Below are 22436 nucleotides of genomic sequence, written 5' to 3'. Positions count from 1 at the left end.
CTCTGCATTTTTGCTTGTCTGACAATCTGCTTCCATATTTCTTAAGTGTGTTTATGCATTTTATTTTTCAGGAGTTCTGGAAGCAGTAATTTCGGTCATTCTTCATCCCAGCATTTCAGTTAGACTAACAGCAGCTTGGTGTTTGCGCTGTATTGCAGTAGCATTGCCCTCCTATGTGTCCCTACTGTTGGATCGTTGCATTGAACGTCTTAGTGCATTGAAAACCTCCCCAGAAGCAATAACTGGCTACAGTTTTGCTGTTGCTGCTTTGCTGGGTGCAGTAAAATACTGTCCTTTAGGAATTCCACATGGAAAAGGGAAGGTATGGTCGGAATACTTTGTTTATATGCAGTTCTTTGTTGTTTTTGTGGTAGCATTTGCATGCATTCTTTATGACACGATCACATAACGCAGTGTACTGATGAGAGACTTTCTTTCCTCGAGAAGGGGATTTTGAAGCATACCATAACTTGAATAAGCAAGTGTTTTTCTCACTTGTGTCAGGATTGTGAATTTCTCAGGAAATTCCACTAATGACTTTATTAACCACTCGTACTGCTACCTTTTTCTAAGGTAGAAGTTTGTTAGGGGAGAAATTTGGTGTTTTGGGACAGAGGGCAGTTCTGTGGAGCTGTAAGGACTTAAATCGAACAGCCTAAGAAAAGGTTTACCTGGAGAAAATATTTCTTGAGTAGAGTTACAATTTCCAGAATTTCAAACTAAATTCTTTACAGCAAGATCAGACCATCTGCAATTCTGGCCCAGTTTGACTTAAATTAGAAAACTGTCATTTCAGCAGTGTTAATGGTGAGAAAGGGCTAGTTCAGAGTACATACAGCTGAAGTGTATCAGACTTTGCCAAAGGAAAGAGATCTTTCTTTTTTAAAAAATGATTGCAGGTATACATACAGGTCTTTTGCGTGTTGCGATGTTAGAAATAAGTTTCCTGGAAGGAAACTCATCCAACCACAGATGAAGTCAAATTAGTATTTCCCAGGCCCATCAATGACTCTCCAGTGTACAGTTTACTCAGTGCTTACGCCAATAACAGCAGTTATGTATTATCTTGAAAATCTTTGACTAAGTCCAACAGAATTTTTAGTTAAGTCCAACAGATACATGCTTTCATTTTGTTTAACAGAATTTAACAGAAACCAGTTTCTTGCATTAACGTAGTTTAAGATGCTTGTACCAGTCCCCTTCCCTAAAGCAGATAGAATATACTGTGCTCTGAAGTTTTAGGGATGTGCAGATATAGAAATACAGACCAAGAGAAGAAGCTGTTTCCATCTCAATGAGAACTTTATCCATGGAGTGAGTTATAGCTGGAAAACTGCAGTGCAACACCACTGTCAGCAGTACCTGCTAATTCTCTGCATAATGTAGAAACTTACATTCTCAGTTCTGAAAATACCTGTTTCGGAGCCAGCAGACATTAGAGAAGGAGTGGCAGTTTTACATGAGGGTTGTGGTTTTTCTCTTGTTACTATACCACTATAAGATGAAAGGAATGTTTTGGTACACTAGGAAAAATGTCCTTTGCAGTTATTCTAGCCCACCTTTTCCATGTCGTTGAGTATTAACAGTTCCATGCCACTCCTTAACAGACATTGCTAACTACCGTTGTTGACATTCAAAGTCCCAAATGCTGATGAAACAATTTATAAATGAACAAAAAAAAAAAAGTAATTTGCCTTAGCTTTTAAAAACTTTTCCTTGTTATTACTGAAAGACCATAGGGAGAGAACAAAATTAATATTGTTTGCCCAGTTATATAGATAAAAATTGCCATTCAAATACTACACACCTAAGCAGAGCTGAAATTTCTGTTTAACAGAGAAATGTAATTCTTTACAAAGCTTTCTTTTAGAGGAACAGAGTAAGATGAAATAGGGCCAGGAGGAGGTATGGGAGGTCACAGAAAAGTGTGGGAGAAACACTGTATTCTGTACTGAGCTGGCAGAGGGGAGAACAGAGGAGCTGACAAAAGCCCTTTTCCATTCTCTCCTAGGAATGCTGCCAGATTCCAGACTAGCTGCTCTTCTGAGGAGCTGAAAGAGACCAGTGTTAAATAGAGCAGTTCTGAAAAGGAAATATCAAACATAGACAGTAGTGACCTGGACAGAAGCTGTTTTATATTAATGCATTTTTCTCTGAGAAAGCAGTTAGAGTTGCAGGTGGAACCTATTCAAGAAAACAAAATAATTAGTGGGTGTGTATATATTTAGCATTCTGTACTAGTGCTTATACTTCAGTTCAAAAATAAGACATTTCTCCTAGTACACAGAGAGAAAAGTTGTCAGAAATCATTAAAGAAATTCTTTCTAGGGTGTTTGTTTAACAGGTAATTTAAGTATACTAAGCTGTTAGTGATTCTTAGTAGTATTATTTAACAAGGATACTGTTTTAATGGTAGAATGGGGTATTTCGATGCTATCAGGAACCTATAAAACAGATAATTTGCAGCTCCCTGATAGCATTATGGAATTGGGGAAACTAGTATTTTCAGACTTGGTATTTTATGAAGTTTTGAAGTATACAGATTTCAAATTTTCATGAAGCAAACTTTCAGGTGCAAACTTTCATGACATTTTAAAGTGTGTAGATAAATTTTAGAAGGAATATACTGTCCAAATAAATTATAGCATGCAAAAAAATTGTAGAAGGATGTTGTCTATACTGAGGCTTTTAATGATTTTATTGATAATGGCACTTCTTACTTGTAATACTAATTTATAAGCATTTTGTTTTGGTGACAAGACATAATGCAAGATATAAGAAATTCTTTTTGGCATATGTGAAATGTCACCGAAGCAAACCACTTGCAGAATACTTCTAGCATTTGTAGCTGTACTGTGGTAATTGTCCATGGACACAGTATGTGTTCCTCCATGTAAATTCTAGATACCTTGTGCTTTGGTAATAAGTGCAGATTGTCACCTTGCATTTAGGACATAATAGTAGGCATGTGCAGTTTTTGCAGAGAAGCTAGGAGGAATTCGAACTATACTATTCTAACTTGTTTGTTTAGTCATACCATTTGTTGATTTAAAAACTGCCAGAGAGTAATAGACCTTACTCTAAAACAAGGATAAAAAGATCATTACCCCTCTCACCACTTCTTCTGAGCTCTAAATTGCAGGCCTCATGCTATCCTTTTTCTATACAGTGGCATAAATGAGTATCAGAACACTTCTATCCTTGCAGCGTGTATTCCTATGAGAATTATCAGCTATCGTTTTACTGCTGATAAAAGAAAGGGGAACAAAGTAACAAAGTAACTTACCTAGTACCCCACAGAACTATTGAAGCCCTCCAGGACTAGCACTGAAGTCAGTCATTGCATCTTCATGAGCCTCGGTTTATTGCCTTAGTGTGAGGGGAAGATGGCATTCTATTTGGGGACACTGAAATAGGATTAAGTATCACAGCAAATAGTAATGAAAGAATATCTGGTTATTACTAAGATGCTGATGCTCTGATTTTCTCTTTAACTTTGAAGGTAATCATGACAGTAGCAGAGGATTTGTTGTGTTCTGCTTCTCAAAACAGTCGCATTTCACTGCAGCGAATGCAGGCTGGATGGCTGTTGATATCTGCCCTCATGACATTAGGTAGTACCTTTCTACAATTTTTCTTAAACTACATTTTGTTCTCTGTTCTGTCTCTGACTTTAGCTCTTTTAATGTTTCTTTTAATTTACCACTGCAAAATAATTCTAAAAAAATAAATTATTGTTTGGAATCTTTAGAAAAACTTTCTAAAATAAAAATGTAATTTCTTTCAAATTTGCTATTGATTCGTTGGGAGCAATGTCTGAAAAAGTGACTGAGTAGGGCCTGTTATTAATTAAATGCAGAAGATAAATTTCAAAGTCAATCTAACCAAATGTCTTTGTGGTCATGAAGAATTACACTGATACTTTTCAACATCTATCTCAGCAGAAAATGAGCTAATCATTTTTATTTCCCTCTTGTCAGGCATTTCTCATATTTATTAGTGGTCACATTATTGGCTGTGATCACTAAATTACTAATTGAAAAATGTATTTTATCTGTTTTGTTCACATTGTTAAGGCACCATTCATGTTTTCAGTGCTTACTTGTGCCCAACAGCTTCCAGTTTTTTCTTAGATTAGGGAAAACACACCTTGTGCATTAACCTATTACAAAAGTTTGCTTTTCTGAATATCACTGTTGCTTATTACATCTCTTTTATGATGGTGATCCACAGGGTCTGTACTTTGTAAAACAGAGACTATAGTTGGCTCGGTGACACACTAGTAAATGTGTCAGTGAGTATGTAGTTATGTATGAAAATGGAGTACCAAGACAGTAGACATTGAGAAATTACATATGAGAAGGCTGAGAAAATAGCATAAAGTTTTGTTCACAGCTGTAAAGATTTTGTGAATATAGAAAAAAGGACCAAAGAGAAAATTTAATTTTATTAATCCTTACATTGCCATGACAACCATCAACATTTACAGGTCCTGCAGTTGTCCAGCACCATCTGCCACGAATGCTGTTACTGTGGAAGTGCATCTTTCCATCATCTCCTAAAGACCTGGAAATAGAGAAGACACGAGGAGATTCATTTACCTGGCAAGTAACACTGGAAGGTCGTGCTGGTGCTCTCTGTGGTAAGTGGGATTTACTGTGTCTTTATCTGCATATTTATAGTTGGGCTGTTTGTTTATTTTTTCCTTTGGAAAGAACAAGGATCCTGCATATTGTTTGTTTCACTGGATGGTAAGAGATGTATTCACTCCCCAACATACGTGCTTCTACATATATATATATAAAATATACATGTGTTTCATTTTTGTAAAAAACAGACAAAAATAACCCAAGAGGGTTTTTCCTCTTTTTCTTCTAATCAGCTGGTTTCCAAGCAGTAAATGATATCAGGAAGGTTGCTTCTTTTCTCTTGTTTAACATACATATCACAGTAATGAATGAAGACCCAGATCAGGAATGTGCTCTGTTGTTTGTACAGTCTATTATATTTGGTAAATAGCAGTTCTGTTTCCTAACATGTAACTTTCTGTAAGCAAAATAGAATTGGTGAGTCAGTCAAACACATTTGTGAGAGTGGGAAGACTGAAGTAAAAACTGCAGTAAGGAAGTTGAAATTCTCAGCCAGTAAAGAGTACTGTGTATTTGGCTACTGTCTGGTGGGTTGCATTTTTTCGTCATGAAATACTATGAATTTGGGTTTCCAAGAGATTACTCTGGTGATCTTCAAACACTTAATGTGTTTCAGTTATGTACTCTAGAGTACTGAAGGGTTCTTTGCATTGCAGATATGTGAACCCTAGTATAGTGATCATCCCTCTCACTCACTATTAAAATTTATTGGAAAGCATGGAATTCCATAGCAATTTCGTTTTTTAAGTAACCTAAACAATTTAAATATTTATTTTTTTCTTTTGGAAGTCTGTATATTCTCTAGGTGCATCTGTAAATATAATGAAAAATACTACTGCACATTTAAGTTGTTTCCTAAAGTACAGTAATTAAGCTGAATTTAAATAGAAAACTGGCAGAGTAAGCAGCAGATCATCTGATCATCATCCTTCTCCCATTTTTTTTTGTTATCATCATGAGGTTGAGTTATATCCCATAACTCAATTCATAACAAAAAGCAAAAAATGCTTGCATTATATATGCAATTAAAAGTCCAGATATGAATGTCCAAGCTGAGACACCAAAACAGTGTATCTGTCATTACAACTCCTTTAATTTGAGATTTTTATCAGTTTCTTAAATTATTGGTGAAAATATTTTAGAATTTTTTTGCATGCTTTCTTCTGCTTCTAGGTTATTAGTGAGGTAATAATGTGATTACTTCACTATTGTGATTTTTTTTCTTCTAGATCTCTCACACTAAGTAAGTTAAAATCCAATTCCTTTTCTAGCTATCAAAAGCTTTGTTTCCCACTGTGCTGGTCTTCTTACGGATGAAGTTGTTCAGAGACTTCTTCCTCCTCTCCCAAGTGCTGTTGATTTATTGACGCAGTAAGTATGTGTATAAAACTGTTAAATGAGATTCTGGCTTTGAAAAGCTACAGAGCAATCTTCTTGTATTTAATTTTAGTGCACTTTCTAAAGAACTTTCCTCTCAAGGCACGAAAATTACAGAATTTAGCTGTAAAGCTGAAGACTATAGCTGGCATAATAATGGATCTTACAGATTCCAGTATCGTGTAAAAAAAAGCTAGGGAAGAAATTATTGTATGGTTTTGTTAAGTTAGTGGTTTTATTCTGCTTTTTAAATCAAACATACACATTTGTGTTTACGCATGGTAGTTTTTTATAAAAGAAAAAACAATTCAAGAATACGCTTGGACAAAAAGTTCTAGACATGGGCATTTTTTATATTTAGATTCAGAACTAAGCGGAAAAGGATTTTATACTTTTTAAACTTTTGCCTTAAGAATATGTAGTGATTTAATGTATTTGAGTTCTAAACTCTTTAACTTATAGAGATACATCTATAAAAAGGTTAGTTGTAATAAATTTAGGTACAATCAAAGGAAATAGAAAACCTTGTTTATTTCTCTAGCGTTAAATAAAAATAATGATTGGGAATGGAGAACAGATACTCTGTCAGAACATGTGAAATACATTGTTTTGCTTTTACTATTGGTAATGCAAATCAAAACTGTACTTATGTATGATTTTAGAAGCATTCAGTAGAGTGGTACAAATTAAACCAGAGTGTTGCATAATGCTTAAAGTCTTTAACATCTCTGATGTGCTTTTTATATTTTAAGGCTTTCTTCAATATACAAATCATATGGCAATTCTTTAAAAACACCATCAACAGTTTACAGACATAAACTTTATGAATTACTAGCAGTATTGCCTCCAAAGACCTATGAAGGTATGTATTTCCTTACAAAGAGAAATGCATTAAAAATAACATGGGCTTGGTTTTAAGTTTTTGTTCAACATATATTCCACTAGCAAGAGTTAGTTCCACCATTTCTAATAAACAAATTTTATTCCTTCTGTTTAAATATGATGAAATTGTAGTGAATTCACCACTGTGGTTTTGAAAAATTAGTGTTCATGATCATCTTTTTTTCCCCCCTCTCCTATTACAAATACAGATTTTTGTACTATGTTTAGTTGAAACTTGAAGGCAGACAACCTTGCAATTTGAAGCTATTTGAAGAATTTGCTTTGTTTGATGCCTGTTTTGCTTTCCATTGAATCCCAAACCCAAAGGTGTAATCTTAGTATAAACCAATTGCATATAGTCCATTGAAAAAATTTAATTTAATTGCTTCAAGTAGACTTATATATTACAGATGTAGTAATCTGTTCCTGTGCAGATTGTGGGTAATGAGTTTGTATTTAAAAGTAAAATTGCAACAAAATGTGGGGATAGACTTACTTTCCTGTAGCAGAACATAACTAGCAGTATTTAAAATCTAATCCTCTAATCCAGTAACTATGCACTGTAGGTACACAAGTCTCACAGTTCAGCTAAAACATTAAATACCTTTGTCTGCTTTAAATTGTTTGCCATAGAGTACTGTATGGACTGAAATAAGGAATCGGAGTGGTTTTGACAGTTGTAAAGAGAAGTACAGGGTATTTCATCAGGACAGAGAGAATATGGGCAAGCCGGGCACTGAATTGCCTCTATCTTCTGTATCATGGAGGGAATCCTTACTCAAATAGTATGCTCCATCTAGTGGTAACTGCTAAGTGAATCTTCATAAGAACAAGCTCCTGACCTTTTCCATAAAGCAGTTGTTGTGTTACAAGTCTGTGTGTAACTCTTGAAGCATAGTGTATAATCATTTCTGACTTGGGCTTAAAGACTGAAAGTGATGTCTCTATCCATTATAGCAAGTTATTTCTTTTGTTCTTTTATTAAAGAGACAATGTTTCACAGAATACAGATATTTGGGTGTGGGTAGGTTGGGCGGTTTCTTGGTGGATTTGGGATTTTTGCGTATGGTCTAACATAACTGAAAAATAAGTAGTGTTTTACAGTGTGGCCTGCAAAGCCTGACTTCCATGAGAGAGCATCCTAGCTGAGGATGCTGCATTCTAGAGCCAATACATAAAGAAAAAGCTTAAAAGATTTGTTATAAATGTGGTCACACCTCTGAAATCTTTGTAAATAGGTTTAGAATCAAAACAGTAATTTGATAGATGTAGTCTCAGAATTGTCCACCTGTTTGTAATACAGCAATATGAGAGTGGGGGAAGAATGGAAATGCATGTATTACCAGAGCTTATTTTCAAGGTCTGTCACATATTTTAGCATCTAAATATGCATACTTTAAAAATGAAAAAAAACCAACAACAAAAAACCAAAAAAAACCCAAAACAACTTTTTATGGTAAAGCTTGAAACACTGTTTTTCCCATATTGTTTCCAGTATGACAGTTCCATGCAGAAACTGTATCTCTTTGCAAATATACTAGGATTTTAAAAAAAAAATAATGGGGAAAAGAATATATTTATGGAACCTAGGATGCTTTTTTTGCTGTGGAATTTTAGTTTTATTATTAGGAAGAATATTAGGAGTGTTGCACAGCCTGGCACATCTTGCACGGCTCAGAGCGACACACTGAATGAGAAGCTTAAACCAGTTCATGGTTTCATTTTTTCTTTTCATTTTCTTCGATCTAGGTACTGAGCCAGAGGCTAGAAACCTGCAAGTTATTTCTTTTTGAGAAGAGTAGTGATGGAACATACACTAGGGGTTGTAACTCAAGGTTTTAGTATTTGCAAATAATGTGTAAAGCTTGCTTTCTTTAGCACAAGAGGAACAAAACAAAATACTCAGCAAAATAAACAGTTGAAAATAGGTTCTTTGTTCATAGCTCCAAGCATCTTCCTCTATTCAAACCTTTAGATTCCTGAGGCCTGAATTTCTGGGACTTGTTCAGGCTCTGCTTGATCCTTTCCTGCTCTCTTTCTGCCTCTCTCACGTTTCTCTTACTGCTTTCCGTTATCGCTGAAAATCAGTATCTGCTCAAAGAGCAGAATTTTATGGAGGCTTAGTGTGAGTATAGATGAGTAGCAGCTGATTTTTTGTGTTATTTTAGCAGTGACACATAGGAGGAGAATGTATTAGGTTAAATTGAACATCAGTGAAAGACATTTAATGTGTTTTAGTTGCTGCCTTCCATCATCTCTGAACATTTAAGACTTTGCAATTTAGCTGATCCAAAATGTGAACTTGTTAAGCTGGAAAAAGCTGGTTCTGTTTCTAAGATGATGATTCATATTTGTGAACATTTTCATGTGTCATTAGTTTTGGATTATAATGTGCTCATGTTTTTGAGGCTAAAACGTTTATTTCCTGTGAGATAATATAAAAATTATTATAATGTCCAATTTAAGAATTTCACACAAATAATTTCAGTAGGTTGAATTTTGATTATTAGATTTATTGATGTTTTCTGTGGTCTGAAATTACTGTGTTTTTCAGAGAACTCATTAGGGTTCTTATCATTTTTAAGCTTTTTGTGCTTATTATGTTCCACTGTCTAAACCATAAAATTGAATACAAGGATTCACTTTCTTAATAGGACAAGATGAATAGCTAGAATGCTGGAACAGCAGTCTGGCTCAAAATTTTTAACTGCTTTACATTGGGATAATATTATTTGGCATGTTGAGAGTGGCCAAGTCTCTAGGACTAAAATAAATGTTAATTGGGTTAAAAATTGCTGAGTGTCTCCATTAAATTTTATTTGAACAGTTGTTTTCATAGGAAGGGGCTTTTTTTTTCTTTTTTTCTTTTTTTTTTTTTTTTAAATTGTCATCCATGATGATTAACAAAAGAGCAGTTTCTAGTTGTTGGATTTTATTACTGTGGTTTTTTTAAAGGCTCAGTTTATGTCCCTTTCACACACTACCTGTGCATCTTGGAATATATGCGATACTGCCAACCTTTTGCATTTAGGTTCGAGTTAAGCATTTCGGGAAAAATTACATATTTGCTAATTAGTCAGGGAGGCAGGCAAAGCAAAAGATGCCTGCAAGAGAGAGAAGCTGATGGGAGCAGGAGTCGGGGGGATAGAGGCGGGGAAGTGAGCTTTCTCAGAACAAACTCAAGATCCAGGAAGGATAAAATAGCTGTTTGCAGCTACCAGCTCCAACTAGACAAACAGTTCTGCTTGTGCTCGTACGAGGTGCTGAAAACTGTGTTGTCCCACTTTTTGGAACTTCAGCGTGTTGAAAAATTATAAGCATCTGTAGTGCAAACAGGTAATTGTGTGATCATCTAATAAAACTGAATGCAAGGAACTGGATATGTGGAGTCAAGCCCTGCTTAATGCTGGTATTTCCCAGTTCATGAAGACTTGACTTTGCAATCTTAATGCTCTGGAGGTAATTTTTTGTGAAATATTTGCATAAAGACTCTGTACATTCTTCAAGATCAGTTCTGCAGTGTTTTTCAATATAACTTACCAGATAAGCCAGACCTTTCTCATCACTTGTGGTTCAGGACTGGAAATGTTTTCTCACAACAGGGATTATTTTAATAACCTGAAATAGTCTGACTCGGAATGCCTAATGTTGTTTATGTATAATGTGCAATCTTGCCTGAAATTTTATGTACAAAAAATATGTGAAAGTTTTAACTACCAGTGTAAATTATCATAATGTAACTTAGAGTAAATTCCTCATGCTTTGCTTTTTGAATGCAAACTCCTGAAATAGGGGAGTACGTTCTGCAGCTTTTGGTTATTTATCAAACTTATGGACATTTTAAATTACATCTGCTTGCCAAATCCAAGTATTCCTGCGTGGTTACGTAATACATTCCACAGCATTAATTTTCAGGAAAGAGAAGAAAATATGGCTGTGCTTGTAACTGCCTTTTTTCCTGTACTTTAGTTGTAAATGTAACTAACTTAACTGGAATAGCAGCTGTATGGCATTATGCCTTCTGTAGAGGTAGAGCTCTTTGTTCAGCTTCTAGATTGCTGTATGTGCTTGTTATCTTAGGTGGTGCTCTGTTGTTTCCCCTGTACCAAGAGTGTTCTGCAGTTAACCATTTAAAGATTTAAGAAACATGTTAGATGGATGTTGCTCTTTGAGTATAAATAACTTGTTCCCACAGTTGCTTTTGGCAAGTAATTAACCAAAAATGTTGAGTGTTTTTTTCCTTTAATTTGAAGGAAGCTTCTCTGCTGTTCTGAAGGAATTAGTGGCTGATTTGACTGTCCCAGATAGCCAGATTGATGCCTCTACATTCTTGCTTCCACCCCTTTGTCATGAGAACGATCTCCTTTTACTTGGTCCCTTACTGCAGGAGACTGACCACCGATTTATCGAAGAGCAGGTACTTTTTGATCCAGTATAATGGTATTATATTTTCATACAGTTCTAATTATTTGGGTCAGTGCTGGTTTTGACTTGGTCAGAAGTATGGCTATCGCTTTTTTCCTTCTTGCAGCTTCTTTTAGGTAACAGCATAGCTGGTGGCAGCCTGGAGTATGACCCTTACTCAGTTTATGAGAAAGTGGCAAAAGGTGATTCAGTACCTAAACCACTACCTCCTGTGTTGTCTGTTATCAGTGCAGCAACTCGTCTTTTTGGAGTTATCTTTTCCCATGTGGCAGAATCTCACAGGTAAAGTAGTAACTATAACTGCTGGGGAATTTGGGAGATGCAAAGAGATGTTCACAGTCTTTGAGACTGAACACAGAAGAAAACAATTCTGAAAAAATAATGAATTGTTTAAGTGGATTCTGTAAACCATCTGAATAATACAATTCAGACTAACAGTACTCAACTCTGTTTAAAATTACAATGAAAAGGTACATCCAGCAAGAGGTTACTGTGATTATAATAAATGCTGTTAACAAAGAAAATTAATGTTTTGTTTCAATAACTAGATCAAAACAGTAGCTATTTTAAGAGATATTACACAATTATTATAGTGCTTAATGCATAATTACTAAATGCCTTAGAACCAAAGAGGGACAAAAGGAATAGGAAGCTGCAGTAAAATTCAAGTGTTGTTCTGCCTCGTTCTTTATAAAAAGTGGATGGTAAGAAACAAGAGTGTGTGTCTCAGCACATTTCTCTTGAGGTACAAGAATACTTGAAAGGGATCAGAGACTTCTCTTGGTTTTATGTATATGTAACTTCCTACTGTGCACATGGCATTTTCGTTTGTTTCACATTTAGAAGCACACGCATAGTTGAGGCATTAAATTCCTCAATATTTTTGCATGCTGTTGCTTATTCTGTGTGCTGCTGGTCATTTTATTGAATGCACCATTAGAGCAAAGCAATTATTTTAAAATTAAACAGCTTAATATTTTCAAAGCCAACTGTAGTTAGACCTCAGATCATGATCATTATGGACAGTGATGGTTTTGTCATTTCTTGTGAGGGAGAAGTGCTTAGCATGCGAGTCCTGAGTCTTGATGTCTTCACTGCTGAGAATGCTCAGGATTTAGTGTAATTCTGAGGCAGCTGTTTGTATATGAGCATACCTGCTAATAAAATTGCCATACACTTCGTGATACATTCTTCTGACTTGCATTTACTTCCTTATTCTGTCTTCAGTGACTGCTTTTTTTTTTTGGTGGTTTTTTTCTGTTTGTCTGGGCTTTTTACCCCTACTGTCACCAGGTTGCTGGTAGGTTTTTCTTCCCTGTTTGTCAAGACTTGAACTAATTGCTGCAGATAATTGCATTTTCCTTTTGTTCTTCTTTTCCCAATTCCTTTCTCAATTGTAAGTCTAAATGCATCATTCTCATATACATCTGAATAGTATTATTCAGTGTGATTATCTGTAAATACATATGTTATAAAGAAACAAAGGCAAAAAATTCATGTTCATAGAGTAATTATCTATTCTAATACGGAAAACTAAAAATTTTTGTAGGAGACAGGGATACCAATTGAAGGAAAATGCCCGAGTAAGGATAATAGATTTGTTCCACCTCTTTCTATAATATATAGGCTTTGTTGTGTGTGTTAGAATAAAATAAAAAGTCATTATTTGTTTCCTTAATTTTTAATTCTGTGGTTTCTTTTCTGTTTTTGTTTAAGGCTCCAGGTGTTAGAACAGTTGTTGAATTCCATAAAGCAAACAAAAGGATCACGGCAACAAATAGTACATCTAAATGTTGTGTCAGCCTTTTCTATTTCTTTAAAGGTAAATCTCCTCTCTCCTTTTGTTTCTCTCCTCTCTCTCTCCTTTTGTTTCTCTCCTCTCTCTCTCCTTTTGTTTCTCTCCTCTCTCTTTCCTTTTGTTTCTCTCCTTTGTTTTCCTCTCTGTCTTGTACTGTAAAACATGGCATCTGGTGGTCCAAATATGTCTAAACAGAAGTTCTTGTTTTGGTTAATAGTCAAGGTGAAGATCAGTCTTGTTTTCTGTGATAAACATACTGTTTCATGATGTCACATGTTTCTTAAGTGCTGAAGAGTCATAGTTTCATTTTTCCCTTTTTGTAAAGTTAAAGGGTTAGGGAAACCCATTCTAGTACACTGTAGTATACTGTCATCCATACTAGTGTCATTCAAACAGGAGAGAGATGGAAAAAATTTGTGTCATTTCTGTCACTATCATAGTCTCTTTCATATTTCTTACTGTATAAATAAAAAAGTTATGATTGGTAAAGTAATCTTGTAACTATCTGCCATCTGTTGCTTTTCCCTGATGCTGTATTTGTGTTTTCCTCTGTTCACATGCAGTTTTCATTCTTCCTTTCTTAGGCTTTCTTCAAACTAAGGCAAAATGTTTGCAGAATAGGCAAGACCTTTCATTGTGCGATATTTGCATTTGGGGCATGTTTACTATGCAGTCCAGATAAGTGCTGTAGCTTTTGCTCATACTCAGCTTTTTTACAGACTGGGATTTTTCTTTGTGTCATTATTCTGTTTTCACTGGTTTTCTTCTTGATATTATTTTCTGAATTTTGTGCTAGTGTGTTGGTTTATTGGGTTCTGCTGCAATCTATCCAATATTTCTTAAAATCAGAATGTTGATATTATAATGTTACGCTATTACATACACTTACATGGCGTTAGACTTCTAGCAGCAAATAAAAATAGAGGAATTCCTCAGATAAAAGGGGAAGAAAATCAAATTACTTCTGCAGGTCTTGTAATTTTTGCATGACTGACAGAAAACCACTTTCTGATGACTATACTGTCTTGCTGTTTAATATATTTAATATCTATTTTTAGCACTTGGCTAACTGCAAGGGAAATTTAGGTCCAGAAGAAGTTAGAAGGTCTGCCCTGACATTGGTAATGGGTGCCTTGGAAAGCAATAACCCACTCCTAAGATGTGCTGCTGCAGAGTGTTTGGCCAGATTGGCACAGGTGGTTTCTGACAGTGCCTTCACTGCTGGATTAGCACAAGTCAGTTTTGACAAGTAAGTTCAAAAAAAGCGTGGTAAGTTATTGGTTGAGTTTATAAAAATGTTTGAGAAATCTGCCTGGCCCCTGTTATGATAATAATTTTTAAAAGCTGGTTTCCTTCATGGATTTGATGTCACTTCAGAAATCAACAGGCAAAAGCACTGTCTGACTTTTGCATGTATTCCTTGTTTTCCTAATGTTTAAGAAGATTGTTTGACTAAGCATATAGAGTTTCAAGTAAATTAAATCGTCTGCTGTTCTAACAACATCTTTATCTAAAATATTTTTGGTGCTTCCTTCAGATAAGAGATGATAAATGAACTTAGACTTCTGGCAGTCTAACAGAGTCTAATGAAGTATTTTTCTGATTATAATTCCATTTCTAGATGTGCCTATTTACATAGTGTTAGTCTTGGTGATTACACTAACAGCTTTCTTTCCTTGTAATTAATAGGTTAAAATCTGCTAGGGATGTGGTATCAAGAACAGGTCATTCTTTGGCTCTGGGATGTCTGTATAGGTACCTAGGAGGAATAGGTTCTACTCAGCACCTGAATGCATGTGTTGGAATCCTTTATACTTTATCTCAGGACAGTACTTCTCCTGATGTACAGGTACTTGTCACTTATCTAAAAAATACAATGTTACAAATTAACTGATTTATATTCTGGAGTTTTAAGTTTTTCTTGTAAGAATAACACTTCACAACTCTTAGGCTTACCTCCCAGGTGATGGCTGGGGCGGGAAAGACAATCAAAACCATAGCCCCTGCTCGTAATCCACTTCCAAGCAAGAACTATGATGAGATATGGGAGGTTCTTATTTAATGATCAGTTAGGCTGATAAGGCTAAGATATGCTGGCTTGAAAAACAATATCTGATGTTTTAGGAATTGATTCATTTCACATTCACCTGTGTCTTGACCTTGACTAGATAGTACCTAGGCTTTTTTGTTCATGTCAGTTTTTGTCCCTGCTATGATGTTTACCTCGCAGCATTTCTTTGTTGAAGGGTTATCTAGTAAATAACAGGGATTTGTAGCCTGAATGCTGTAGAACTTGGTCAACATACTTCCTTGACTAAGGCAAGATGTTTTGAAGACTAATTCAAATTATTTCTCTGTGACTAAAACTCTCATCTATCAGAATAGCTTTAAGAGACATTGAGTGTATTCCATGTAATTATCTAAATCTCAGTTAAAAAAAATTTTCTAAGCTTTATCTGCAATGTCTTTACAGAGAGAAGAACTGTATGTTGACATGAAACAGATGTAGGTATTGGTGCAAAGTAACTGAGACTAAACCAATAAGTTGTTTCAGAAACTCCACTGTGTTTTTTCATAATTCTCTTGCTCCTGCACATGGAATTACAAGAAATTTTACAAAGAGTAGAATATATTTGAGGAACAATAATCACTATTAAATTGATTTATTATTAGATTATTTATTTTAAATTAACAATGACAAGTGTAAAATAGTTCTTTTCTTGCAGAACATACAGTTCCTTGTAAAATATTCAAAATGGCTTATTAAGCATCAGGTTCTTAAAGTTTCTTTCTATAACCTCTCCATTTGTCCCTTTGGAACCTGAAATTGCAACTTTTGTTAGTTAGTTACAGTTAGAATTTCACTTAAACTATCGAATTTTTAAAAGATGTTTATTCTATCATATAGACATTACATGAATGCTTCTCTTACTTACAGGCATGGGCACTACACTCTCTGTCACTGGTAGTAGATTTAGCTGGCCCCTTGTATCATGTGCATGTGGAACCTACCTTATCTCTTGTTCTCATGTTGTTGTTGACTGTGCCTCCTGCTTATGCTGAAGTTCACCAAAGCCTTGGTCGCTGTTTAAATGCACTTATTACCACACTGGGCCCAGAGCTGCAAGGTATGCAACATACAATAGTGTCAGTTTGGTTTGGTTTAGCCACAAAGCTGCTAAACATTGTTTGAATGTGTAATTAAAATTTTATAACAAATAAGTGCGTGCTAAGTTTGCCCCACCTGGTTTTAAGATAGTATTTCACAGGCCATGACTTTATGCAGTCAAGATGACATGACTGCTAGTTTTCCAAAAATAGTGTCTCTTTTTGACATCTTTTCCTTTGTTTGAACTGGTTCTCCAAGCCTTGCCTTGGGCTGAAAATTCTTATATTTAGCATGAAAGCAGAAGTATTCATATTTCAAGAGTTAGGAGTCTATGTTTTAGTTATGATGCAGACATTTAAAATTTGCATCTAAATCAGCTTTTAGATACTGAAATTTCCAGAGAGCAGTGTGACCATTACTCATTGATACCAGAATATAACAGATACAGAAATTTTCATCCAAGAGAATGAGAGTTATGGATGGCTTGAGAAAAAGACAGGCTATCGTGTTTCGAGAAAAAAAACACATGATGTCTTAAAAACAGAAAACAAAAACCATTTTTCTTCTGAATATAGGCAGCAGTACATCAGTTTCAGCCTTAAGAACTTCCTGCCTCCTGGGCTGTGCAGTGATGCAGGATAATCCCGACTGCCTTGTTCAGGCTCAAGCCATCTCTTGCCTTCAGCAGCTTCACATGTTTGCTCCTCGACATGTCAACTTGTCTAGCCTTGTAAGCTGCCTATGTGTGAGTATATGTTTATTTGTCTATATCCTTGTATTTTAAAACAGTTTGTTCAGAAGCACTTAAGAAATGCAGATAGGTCTTTAAGCAGAAAAGCTGATTATTGTATAGGGGTGAGTGAGGTGTTTCATATCCTCCTACAGGCAAGTATTCTCTGGTTTTTTTCAGTATTTTCCCCAGTTTCTGCTTCCCCTTTACAAGATGAGCACATTCTGTAGAAATCTTGGCCTTCTGGAGCTGCTTGCTGGTACATTCTGCTGCTCTTATTAAGGCCAGTTGTCTGGCAGGGTATACTATCCATTAGAACTTTGTGCTGGATTTTTACCGGGTATTTTATGTTGACCAGTTTTTTCCCCTCTGCTGCTTTTTATGTCTTATGTGAAGGATTGATTAAAAAAAATCTGTATGTACTAATTACTGAGAATTGTTTTGTTGGGGTTTGTTTTTTCATGATGGCGAAAAATTGTAAAATTATCTATTTTGTAATCTTGTAGCACTAATGCTTCAGCGTACAGACTTCTTGGCAGTCAGTATAAAAACTTCTGACACTTAAATAAGTAACAGTCAAACTAGGTCTTCAGTAAAAATAAAAGTCTTTTTCAGCTCTATTTTACAAAAGAGATGGGGGGTTGTTTGTTTGCTGGGAGTTTTTGTTTGTTTTTTTCCCCCAAAAGTCTCTCTTTCTTTGAATATCAGCTGTTCTGAAGTACTTAGTTCTATGAAGAAAGCAAAAATATTTTTCTGGTTTTCAGCGGCTAGCTAGGGATATTTTGTTGATTTGGTGTTGGTTTTGTTTTTAAAGACCATCAAGTCTTGTCATAAACAAGAGAGAAACAACCCACAGACAATAAAGTGTTGTGGGTTTTTTTGTTAATCTCTCCTGTCTGTCTTAACAGTTCTCATTCACATCTTCCCCTGGGTAGCACTTGTATATTGATAGTAACTATATATTGATTTTGTATAAAGTTTAGATTCTTTCCATGTCTCTTTATTCAGTTTGAGTAGAAACACGATTGTGGGAGCCAGGAAAAATTGAAGGAGAAGCTTTTTCAGTCCCACGTTGTGTTAGGCATGGATATACTAGTTGTAGAACTGGAACTCGTCCGACGTGTTCTTTCTTTTAACATATAGTAGCTATGATTTTCACTTCTCTGGGTAAAACAGTTTTTCTTATACTGATAAAATCACAAGAAGTCATTGCTCAGAGGACGTATTAGCCTTTGGGATCATATATAAGTTCACATACAGTCTGCTTCCATGTACAGTATGACGTCTCTTAACTAACAGCAAGTGCCTACTAATAATACAGGATGTTGTGATAAAGTTGTCTATACGATATTAATGATTTTTATTGTTCTTACAAATTGTCTCAAAGTACTTCATGCAGTACTTCATGAACTTTATAATATCAAACTACTTAATTCAGAAGAAGCATGGTTCATGGCTTGAGTGTGTGTGTGTTTGTGCATCTGTACACATTTGTGTCTTCACCTGTATGCCAGAAATAATTGTGAGCTTCACAGGGCGGGAGCCCACCAAAGTCAGTGGCCTTACATGAATGAACTTTTGTCATTCTCAGGAACCTGTTACAGAACTACAGCCAGTGTTGCTGATACTGATGATTCAGTAAACATCAATACATTTCTCAAGAGTGTCATAAAGAAAGGTTTGAGCATGTGCTTTGCAGGTCTGTGAGAAGATCATTGCACAAACAGACTTCTGCATTTGTAAAAGTCACCATCCATCCGTGTAGTTTCCACCCACTAAATCACGATCTTGCTAGGGAAGCAGAATAAACTATTGAGTTGTACGTGAAATCTGCTTTTCACTCTGTTGTTGCCTTGCAAGGTCACCCTCAGCAAGTCATTCTCCATGAGTTTAAATTTCTGCAAGTGGAGAACAAGGTGTGACTGTTCTTTGCTGTGCATTTTGAAGTCCTAAGGGCGAGCAGAGTATAAAAACTGGGCACTAGATACTGCAGATATTCACCACTGCATTCTTTGTTTAAGGCAGAAAAACAGCAGAGGCAAAGAACAGGGTTAGATAAGTGACCTTTTCGCCTTCTGTTCATAGAAACATGAATTCTCACTCATAAAATCCTGAAAACAAATGTGCAAACCAACTCCCCTCTGTACCCTTTTTGCCCAAGGTTTCTTTGGCAAAAAAAAAAGAAAATTTCTGTCTTCAGACTTGCCTTTTTAAAATTCTAAAATAGACATTTTCTTTTCCTTTTCCTAATAAATGTAGCATTAGGCATGCCAGCACAATTTCTGTGAGCAGCTGCAAGCTGGCTTCACCTGTCATCCCACCCTCTAGAGCATGAGATGGTTCAGGTCCCCAAAGTGTTTAGACCGTTCAGTTTGTCACTATGCTACTGTCAACAAAACATGACTCGGGCAGTGGATACGCAGCTTCACTGGGTTGTTCCTTTGTTGCTGTGGTTTTTTTTTTTGTGTACATATGTCTGTCATTATCTAGCTTCTCTTCTTCAGCTTCTGAAAATATTCCTTGTTTGTCAATTTGATCTTTTTTTCACGGGGTTTTGCATCTAACAGCAATGCTTATCCTGTCAGTTAAATTCTTGGCATTAGCACTAAAGCTAACTTAGGTGAGCACAGACTTCTAAAAGCTTATCTCTGTAAGCCTATTATGTAGTGAATGCCAGTTTTCAGCTGCAAGACGATAAAGATACTATGAAACATGGTAAGTATACAATGTCAATAACTGCTGTGCTTTTGTCTTGGTACTCTTAAAGAACTAATTTTAGGTGCAGCTGGCTTGAAATTTAAGTCTGTTCAACATTAAATACAAGATAAACGAACTAAGCAAATTAGGGGTTTGGTAGGTCTGAGATAAGGTTCTGAATTTTAATATATGCTGAATTTACATGTAACGGTCTCCATGTGTGGTTAGTATCACTGTGCTATCTATATTTTGGTTTTGTCATGACTGGTTTGTCATTTGTTTTTGTGCAGGAAATCTTGTTGGATAATTCTGTGTTGGTAGGTCCCTGTGCCTTGTTAATGCTAAACCTTCGAAGTTTGCAGTGGTGTTTTTTATTTCATCTTTTATCTTTTCCTTTTAACCATCTTAATGTAATTTCTTTTAGCATGTCCAGTCACATTTGGTTGTCATCCTAACCAGACCCTTCCTAACTTTCTGCAGATGGCAAACATACTTTTCATTTATCTGCTAAGTGAGGCTTAATTTTGTTTGTAATGTGTTAAGCACAGAAAGGGAACTGTTTGTTCATTTCAGTTTGTATGTGATGCTTGCATTTTGTGTCTGTTATTTAGTCCTGTCCCCTGATTAGAATGTGGGAGAATGAGAGAGAGGAAAAAATGTGCGTCTTGCATTTTTCAGTAGCCTGAATTGGATCCTCTGCTTTTTCCCTGTTAAAAATGAGCACGGAATTTTTGCATGTCCAACTTGAAGTAGAATGTGTAGCCTGCTTGCATAAATGTTGCATTAAAAGCCTTACTTGGTTTTAAATTTTCAATTAAAGGTATCTTGCAGACATACGTATTGAGTCAGGTTTCTTTTCAAGGAATTACGTAGAGACTGTATCTTTGTGTATATTAAATACGTAATTCTGATATTGTAGGTTCATGTGCATGCATAGAAATGCGGAAGAGAAAGCTTAGTTTTGTTAACGTAACAAAGCTGAAATTCTGTATCACTTACTTTTTCTGTCCTTAAGTTGTTCTTTTTAACTGTATATTAACTAACATACATTAGTCATTTTGACTAACATATATTGACCGGTTGCTGGCAAATGAGGAGCATGACCTTACTGCAAGGTTTCCCTGCAGCAGACATTCAGCTCTTTCTATTCCAAGCATGGTGACAACTAAGGGTACACAATTGCTTAGTTGTAGAGAATAACCTTTTTGATCATAATCTTAGCCTAATTTAAAAGAAGCTGCATAAACATTGGTGTAGCCATGTTGCTTGGCCACACAGCTGGTTCATTCTATCTTTGGGATCCCTTTCAGAATTTTCTTAAAATTGAAAGCAAGCAAATAAAAATCAGAAAGCTTCACTAATAAAAAAATCTTGAGGCTGTGTCTTGGGTGTTTTAAGTGTTTTTCCTTGTTCCTGTAGTAATGAATCTGTTAATCATGTATTTTTCAGCATGAAACCCAAACACTGGCATGGTGGTGTTAAAATATGGTGATGCTATGAAGTTTTTTTTGCTAGCAACTTCTCAGGAGAGCTGACTTGTCTCAGTGTGATACGTTCACCAGTAACTCACCCTTCCTCTCACCTTCTCCAAAATGTATTTTAATGTAATCCGAGTATATAGTATTTTTTGTGATGAAATCGCAACAGTGTTCTCTTTGCCTTTTCTAATAAACTTCCTTTCATGCATGGAGTTCAAATTTACTGAAGCCTGATTGACTGTCCCATCCTTGGTTATTGTATTTGGCATTTCTGTAGTTACATCTGAGGATGATTTGAGAGATTCTTCTCTTACACTGAGATTTGAAGCCCATTATATATACCCTGTAGTCAAAGAATGGAGGTGATTGTTCATGGAGACCACAGTTCAGTAGTCCATGAAGTTAATAGGGTCTTGCTACTGATATTGGTAGGAGTTGGAACCAGCCCCAAACCAGTCTTACAAGTTACCTTTGGAGAAAAAAATGTTAAAAGTACTGATATGTTAAAATTGATTACAGGAGTCACAAAATCTTTCATCTGGGGTTATATATATATATATAAAGACCAAAAAAACCCAAATACCAAAAAAAAAGCTGAGCAAAAAAATCATCAATTACATGCTTAGCAACTTCACAGATTTGTCATAACTGCAGTTGTTCAGGAAATACCAGCCTTACTGAGGCATTGCTGTAAGGCTTGTTAGCCATCTTACTGTTTCTTCTTACGTGTTTCAGGTGAATCTCTGCAGCTCGTACTTGCTGTTGAGACGTGCAGTGGTAGCTTGCTTACGTCAGCTTGTGCAAAGAGAAGCTGCTGAAGTATCAGAATATGCTGTTGCATTAGTTAAAGAAAGCAGAGAAGATTTTACTCCAGGTAATGTATTGAAGTTTCGAGATCAAAGAGATCGATACACTGATAGTGAATTTTAAACATACTCTGCTATGGTTATGAAAACTTTGCTATATTCTTGACACTCAAAAAGGTTTTCTGCTTCAGTTCTCTATGTAGTACCAAATTATGGAAGCATCCAAACTGTTTCTTAGTGATAAAATAAAGATACTACTGCTTTTCATATACTGTAGGTAGTAACGGCCACTAAATGAGAAAATGCAAGTGGAGTTCCAGAGAAACCTAAGCCTATCTAGCCGGTAGCTGTTGTAGTAACTGCTTTATAGCCCTGCATTTTACATGCATATTCATAGTTGTATTTTCTCGCATAAATCTCTTCTTAAACTAAAAATCTGTCATTGAGGAAAGGTGTACACAATCTATTGAATAGAGTTTCTGTTA

The 22436-nt window shown here is 35.6% G+C and overlaps 1 protein-coding gene across 4 annotated transcripts in view; it reads left to right on the top strand.

Moving 5' to 3' along the window:
- HEATR5A (HEAT repeat containing 5A) overlaps positions 1–22436 on the top strand; it is a 78171-nt gene that overhangs the window by 36400 nt on the left and 19335 nt on the right. For 3 of the 4 annotated variants that reach the window (XM_037396148.1, XM_037396149.1, XM_037396151.1), the window contains 14 exons: positions 72–322; positions 3503–3614; positions 4490–4642; positions 5921–6020; positions 6779–6888; positions 11162–11325; positions 11440–11615; positions 13050–13155; positions 14190–14380; positions 14821–14980; positions 16070–16259; positions 16816–16985; positions 19958–19984; positions 21881–22019. In XM_037396148.1, coding sequence (XP_037252045.1) covers positions 72–322; positions 3503–3614; positions 4490–4642; positions 5921–6020; positions 6779–6888; positions 11162–11325; positions 11440–11615; positions 13050–13155; positions 14190–14380; positions 14821–14980; positions 16070–16259; positions 16816–16985; positions 19958–19984; positions 21881–22019 — 2049 coding nt within the window. The remainder of the gene's footprint in view (positions 1–71; positions 323–3502; positions 3615–4489; positions 4643–5920; positions 6021–6778; positions 6889–11161; positions 11326–11439; positions 11616–13049; positions 13156–14189; positions 14381–14820; positions 14981–16069; positions 16260–16815; positions 16986–19957; positions 19985–21880; positions 22020–22436) is intronic. The other variant, XM_037396150.1, reaches the window with a different exon arrangement.

The sequence above is a fragment of the Falco rusticolus genome, chromosome 7 (genome assembly GCF_015220075.1).
Source record: "Falco rusticolus isolate bFalRus1 chromosome 7, bFalRus1.pri, whole genome shotgun sequence".
Taxonomy (NCBI): Eukaryota; Metazoa; Chordata; class Aves; order Falconiformes; family Falconidae; genus Falco; species Falco rusticolus.
The sequence above is the reverse complement of the archived record's forward strand: the minus strand, read 5'-3'. Positions and strand labels throughout refer to the sequence as shown.